We start from the raw sequence: 7139 nt of genomic DNA, 5'->3' as shown, positions 1-7139 counted from the left end.
CCCTCTGCGGGAAGCGAGCCTCCTAAGGGCCGCCTACCCTCATCCCAGCTCCAAGTCACCAACGGGCGCAAGGCAGGACTGAGAAGGCTCCGGGCGAAGCTTGGCGCAGCTCGTCGAGAGCCTCTGCCCCAGTGTGCCCCCCTAGGAGCTCCCCCAGCAGAGCCTCTGAGGGGCGGGTAGGAAATACAGAGTGCACCCTGTGGTCCAGGCCAGGCCAGAACGCGAAACCTAGAGAAACCCCACCTGGGCAAAGGAGTGGAGTTGGCCAGCGGCCTCCAGGGGGTTCCCCAGTCAGGGGACAGGGAGTGAAACCAGACCTAGGATCGGGAAGGAAGAGGTTAAGGACGGAGCCACCCCCAGCCTTCCCCTAGGTCTCCGGTTCATCTCTCCATTCTACAAAAATCAATCCGGCCGGACCGCGGGGGCGGCGCGGGTAGGGCTAGCAGTGGTGCGGCCGCTGTCCGCGGTGCTGACTCCCTGGTCCTCTCTGCGCATCCGTTTCTAGCAGAGCGCCGGGCTCCCGCCCCTGCTCTCCGTAAGACGGCCATTTTATGGTCTTTCCCGCACCCGCAGGGATGGACAATGGAGACGGATTTCCCTCGTTTTCTTTCTTCCTCCCGGGTGTGTGTGGGGACAGAAGGTGGACCAGATGAGAAGGGGCTCTGGGGCGGGATGTAGCCAGTACGTGTTCCAGCCGCCCCCCATCCCCGCCCCGCTCCCAACCGGCTGGACTTCAATGGCTACCTTGGCTTCCCCTAGCTGAGGCCAGCACGTTTGTCTGTGTACTCATACTCCTCTCCAGGTCACAGTTTGCGCTGAAGCTTCTAGACCCGTCATTTGTGCCCTTTCCGCATTCTCTGACTCATGAACTCCAAGCCAGACCTAAGTGGACATTTAATCGGACAGCGTTTTTACATCAAAGGTAGGATAGGGGGAAAAGATCCAAAAGGTGTTCTGAATTCTGGAGCTCAAAAACAAAACAAAACGAAATAATACAAAATAACAAAAATCTACACCCCCCCACCAACCCGAGATGTATTTGCATTGTCTTCTTGGCCTGACTGAACACAGGCTGATTAGTAATCTTTTTTAATTTAAATATGTGGTACCCTCTCATAAAAAGAAAACTTCAAAAAGGCCAATTTGAATGGAAGGGAAAAAAGATATTTCCAGTATCCTCCCTAACTTGAGCTTAATTGAGCACCATGATGTATAGTTAACATTATGGCTAATACTGCCAAAGTCATTTATTTAAAAAAAAAAAAAAGTTAAGTACAAAAATACCACACAATGCATTTTCATTCCCTGACTAGAAATAAAATTTTTTAAATAAAGTAAAAGAAGTATTGTCCCACTGAAGCACAGAAAACACTACACTTCATCCCTAACAAATTACTAGTGAAAATCTCTGCCCAAATATATGCCGGTATTTTATGGTTTGGGTTTTTTACGTGTTTCTTCTCATTAAATTTTTATAGCTTTTAACATATTGTAAAAGCTACCCAACATTGTTCTTAATTGTCTTGTAGCAGCTTCATTTATACATGAAGGAGTTTTTGTGTTATGTGTGTGGGTTTTTGTTTTGTTTTGTTTTTTGGAGGTGGGGGAAGAAGGATGAGATTTATACAAAAGTATTTATTCTCCTCAGTGATATCTGGTCAACTCTTAGCAATTCCAGATAAGTCATTTCTCCTTCCTCTTTGGTGGGATTATTATGCTGCTAAATGGAATGTGAGCCATCTAGTGTATTCATTAGGGGTATGAATACTTATTTTACAAATACTTATTTTACCACTCTATTTAGGGTGTTGTGTTTTGGTCATAGAATTTCTAGTTATTGCACTCTTTTAATCTAATGATGGAATTAAAACAAATTCAGTAGCTATCCATGGTGTCATGAAAATATTTACTTGAAAGGTTGACACACAGTCACATGAGTATGGTTAAAAATTTTTAAACATTAATTAGAAGTTAGTCCATGACAATAACTGATTAATTCTAAAACTCTGAAGGTTTTTTTTTACTTTTGTGGTTTTAATCCAATATTAATTTTATAGACAGCCCAGAAATTTTTCATGGGTCGAATACAGTATACCTTTTCCCCAAACATATTTCTGACTCAATAAAAATATTCTTGTCACACTAGGCCATGTGACCCAAATAACCAGTTAGAACAATATTGCCTTCTCAAAACTTCCCTCCTTTTAATCCATTTGGGTAAGCTTTAATTAACTTCCCCAGTATCACTTTAAACTTACTTTACCTTTGTAACAGTTTGTAATGAACACTGTTAGTAACTTTGGAAGTTCTGGCTTAAAGCTTTCAGTTTATGTTTCTCTGTATTTTGTCAAATGAAGTAATTTTTAAAAAATAGGATTCCAGGTAAAATGATGATATGCAAAGCATTTAGTTTCATTCCTGCTATTTTTTTTAGGCAAAAGACCCAGGAGGTTCAATGTGGTTTCTTAGAACTGAAGAACCTACTAGAAGAGTAACATATGACCGGTGTCTCTTAAATATTTTAAATAGCAGAGACTTTAAGAGGATACGCTTAATTACACTTAATGCTCAACATGAAAGCAACCAGAAATTAGTACTAAGTATCACCCTTGCCTTATTTATCCTCTGAATTCTTAGAATATGCACACATTTTCAGGATTTACAATAGCTTCTTTTTCTAAGAATTAGGTTTCTCTAACTTAAATGGGTTTCTATATAATCAAGTAGAAAAATGTTCCTTTTTCATTATTTAAAGGACATTAATGAGATTATCATCTCATTTCTATTAAATATTCAACTACACCCACTGCTACTACCATTTTCATATCTTAATAATAGTTAGGACCATACTGACTCATATCTGTTTGGCTCTTATTTGGACACCAGTGATGTTTGATATTCCTTGAATGCTGCAGTCCAATAGCAAACAAGTAGTCCCTAGTTACAAACTCTTAGCCACCAATGTTTGTGCATTAATGTGAGCTCTTTGGGGCCTGTGTAAATTGTCTCCCTGTATTTTCTGACACAGTTTAGCCTATGCCTCCCCCTTGATCAAATACACTTTTCAGGTAGAGCAGAAAACCAAAGAATTGGCAGCTAAAAACCATAAATTACAACATTTACAAGCTTCAAAGGACTATACCCAGAATTTGAGAGACTAGCACATGTTTGTAAATTCTGAAGCAGTTCTTCCTTCAATTATGAATGCATAATCTTTCTTGGGTTCAGTGCCTATGGTTCTTGTCTAAATGAAATAGCATAAGACATAAGATGGAAAATCAGTTCTTTTGAATGGGATATATTTAATGAATTTCTTTTTATTTTAGGCAAGAAATTCTTCAGCATGTCGATGTAATAAAAAATTTTTCTTTGACCAAGAATAGTGTTCGGATTGGACAACTGATGCACTATGATTATTCCAGCCATAAATATGTTTTCTCTATTAGCAATAACTTCCGATCGCTGCTTCCAGATGTGTCACCCATTGTGAATAAGCATTATAATATCTGTGCTGTGGTTGGAAATAGTGGGATCCTGACAGGGAGCCGGTGTGGACAACAAATAGATAAGTCAGATTTTGTTTTCCGTTGCAATTTTGCCCCTACGGAGGCTTTCCAAAGAGATGTTGGAAGGAAAACCAACCTTACCACCTTCAACCCCAGCATCCTGGAAAAATATTACAACAATCTTTTGACCATTCAGGACCGTAACAACTTTTTTCTCAGTTTAAAAAAGCTCGATGGGGCCATTCTTTGGATCCCTGCATTTTTCTTCCACACTTCAGCAACTGTTACCAGGACACTAGTTGACTTTTTTGTTGAACACAGAGGTCAGTTAAAGGTCCAACTGGCTTGGCCTGGAAATATAATGCAACATGTCAACAGGTGTGTATATTTTATTGCCTTTAACTCATACCCTACCAGATGGCAAATCAATATTGTAATCTCTTGGGGGTGGTAGCGAACTGATTAGTTAGTTGTTGCGGTTAGCTTAGTACCTTAGAATGAACGCTTATGTTTTGTAATGAATGAATGGATCATTCTAGGTAAGAAGTTCAGTCTCCTACCCCAGCTGGTAACCAAGTGTCAAATGGAGGGACTGGTGCTTCGTCAGCTTCTCCTCTCCATTCCCTGTCCCCTTCCTTGGTGTTAAGCCTAACAAGCAGTCATGGAAATCACCACAAATCAATAATTTTCTTTGAATGGATAGCCATGTCCCAATAATGCCAATGACTAAAGTGGACAAATCAATTGGTTTTTTTTAAAGATGAATCGACTTTAAATGTTCCTTTTTATTCGATATTAGGGTGTTTGTTAGATGTCCAAGATTAGAAAACCACCTAGACAAATCAAAATTGTATAATCTGCTTTTATAATTCAAGATCTGAGTGCCAAAACATGTGAGAAGTATTTTATCAGTTCATCGTTATCCCTTGTAATTTGAAAGACAGATTAACCAGGATGCAATATTTTCGTCCAGTCCGATGAGTCTTAACTCTGGCTGTACCTTAGAATCACTTGGAGAGATTTAAAATATACTCTTGCCTGGGCTCTAATTCAAGAGATTCTAATGTAATTTGTCTGGTGGGGGAGGAGAGAGGCTCAGGCACTTGGTATGTCTTAATAACTCCCCGGCTGATTCTAATAAGCAGCCAGAATTGGGAGCAGGCATTTGTAAAATGCAGGGCGTTTTATAAAGGAAGATTAATTGCAGAATTTTTTCTTTAAATAATCTGAGGAAATTGCCTCAACTCTAATTTCCCCTATGCGAGCAGCCCCAGTGTCCTAACGTCCTGTCCAGGTGTTACTGCAAGTTAGAGTGGGTTCTAGGAGGTCTGGTAAACAAGGACTGTATCCCATGGTAGATGGGTACATAGTAGTGTATCCTGTAGTCCTCTAAAGTCTTCCAAATTTAAGATCTGTGTAGTTGACCTCTCATATAAGGAGGAATTCTTGTGTAATCAGCTGGTATGTGTCTAACAGGTAGGGTGATGCCAGAATTTACAGTCCTCACTGGAACCTTTTCTTTGAAAGAAAAAGGGCACTATTAAGAATTACAACAAAGACAATAGGCAAAAACTGGGACTGTTCCAGTTTCGCAGGATGTATGGTTACCTTCTTTAGAGGTGATATAACCCAACTCCTAAGTTTAAAGATACATTAACTGAGGTACAAAGAACGAGTTATTTACCCAACATCACTGCCCAAAATGGGCAGAACCAGAATTAGAAGCCAGGCCTCCTGCCAACCTGCCCTGTGGTCTTTTGACCATCGTTTTGCTCCCCTCTTGTTCTATTTAAGTACAGCTGTACCAAAAGAAACATCAGAAGCCATTCTAACTCCTTAGGTAAGAATATTAAAACAAAGACTGAACTGAATTTCACCTGGAATGGAAATGGCCACATGAAGCCTTCAGGTAGTGAAGAAGGAACTGCATGTGATAGAACCTTCAGGAAGCGGCCTGTGTGGCCCACCTGGCCCCCAGCCTTTCAACAGCTCGGGCTTGAACATGCTGGTTCAATGAAAACTTGGAGGAAGTACAGTCCATGAAAACCTGATTCATGAACAGTTTGATTATGCCTGCACAGCCAGTCATAAAGGCACACGTGTGTGCGTGAGCGCACACACACACACACACACACACACACACTCACTCCACAGCAGTCTCAGATATTTGGCAGTTTAGGTAGGAAGGCTTCAAATTACTATCTGAACGTGGAAGGAACAACCATAATTTAGCATTTTTTAAAATTTGGAAAGTGTGTAAATACTTTTTTTAGGTTCTGGCACGCCAAAGAAGGGCTTGGGAGCATTTGGTTAAGACAAAGGAACAGGGAATGTGATTTTTTTACGAGCGGGTAGAAAAAAAATAAGGCCCTACAATCTTTCCAAACCCAAGAAGACAGATTTAATCTCTAAGTTTGGATAAGGAAGTAACAGAGGAGGTCCCCTTTGACTAAACAACATCCTCCCTAGCCCAAGGGCCCTTTACGTGTGAGATGCATAGTCATTCTCACTGGTGGGCTTTTATGGCACCACCACTGAGTCAGAGACACCACTCTTTAGGACAACCCAGAGCAGGGATGGCTTCAAACATGTGTGACTTCTATAGTAACACACGAGCCCACGCTTAGAAAGGCCGACGCTTGGTTTAATACTCTGCTGTTGCCCTCTTGAAATTCTCAATAATTTTTGAAGTAAGGGCCCACATTTTCATTTTGCACGGGGTCTCACAAATTATGTAGCCGGTCCTACCCTGAGGTGTTCCGTGGTCTAAAAGACAGATTCAAAGCAAGTACTGGTTAAGTTACCTGGATAAATTCACTTCCCAAACCAGTCACAGTGACCCGTCTGACCAGAACCTTCAACACTGGCCTCTGAATCCACCTGTACTTATTGTTCCACAGGTACTGGAAAAACAAACATTTGTCACCCAAACGGCTGAGCACAGGTATTCTCATGTACACCCTTGCGTCAGCAATATGTGAAGAGATCCACTTGTATGGATTTTGGCCTTTTGGATTTGACCCCAACACAAGGGAAGATCTTCCATACCATTACTATGACAAAAAAGGAACCAAATTTACTACCAAGTGGCAGGAGTCCCACCAGCTGCCTGCTGAGTTTCAGCTGTTGTACCGAATGCACGGGGAAGGGCTCACCAAGCTGACTCTGTCACGCTGTGCCTAGGAACTGCGAACAGGAAGTGCCAAATGGCTGATTTAAAAGTGCCCCAACTCACACTGAATAGTCGACAGAATAGAGCCCTAGAGAATGTCTTATAAGGATGGTCTGCCACTTGAAAGGAAAGATGTCTTCTCTCCCCCTTTTGCACTGCTCTTTTAAGGGTCTTAGCAGGACAGATGCTTGGAAGCCACCTGACTTAAACCTGATCGATAAAGGGAATGTTGCGTTTGGAACTATGCTGCTAACGAAATGGTCTGAAGTATTTTCATGTTTGTATTTTAATAATAAACTGCCTCCCGTTTTTTATGAGGATTAGGGCTGTAGTTTCTGCAGCTTTGCTCAGATACAGTCCTCGTAATCAGAGGCCTCTGGCCAACTTGAGCAGGATTTCAGTTTTGCCTGGGTGGGATCAGACTCTTTAAAATGATAACATAAAAGACTGGCTTGCGTATA

At 41.4% G+C, this 7139-nt stretch overlaps 1 protein-coding gene across 1 annotated transcript in view; it reads left to right on the top strand.

The window, feature by feature from the left end:
• ST8SIA3 (ST8 alpha-N-acetyl-neuraminide alpha-2,8-sialyltransferase 3) overlaps positions 1-6689 on the top strand; it is an 18609-nt gene extending 11920 nt beyond the window's left edge. Inside the window, 3 exon segments of the mRNA XM_024754872.1 lie at positions 803-922; positions 3327-3884; positions 6407-6689. Of these exon segments, the coding sequence (XP_024610640.1) occupies positions 803-922; positions 3327-3884; positions 6407-6689 (961 nt within the window).
• The last annotated feature ends 450 nt before the right edge of the window (positions 6690-7139 follow it).

The sequence above is a fragment of the Neophocaena asiaeorientalis genome, unplaced genomic scaffold (genome assembly GCF_003031525.2).
Source record: "Neophocaena asiaeorientalis asiaeorientalis breed wild unplaced genomic scaffold, Neophocaena_asiaeorientalis_V1.1 scaffold124, whole genome shotgun sequence".
NCBI classification, from domain to species: Eukaryota; Metazoa; Chordata; class Mammalia; order Artiodactyla; family Phocoenidae; genus Neophocaena; species Neophocaena asiaeorientalis.
Note: the sequence above shows the minus strand (reverse complement) of the source record. Positions and strands in the feature narration are given on the sequence as shown.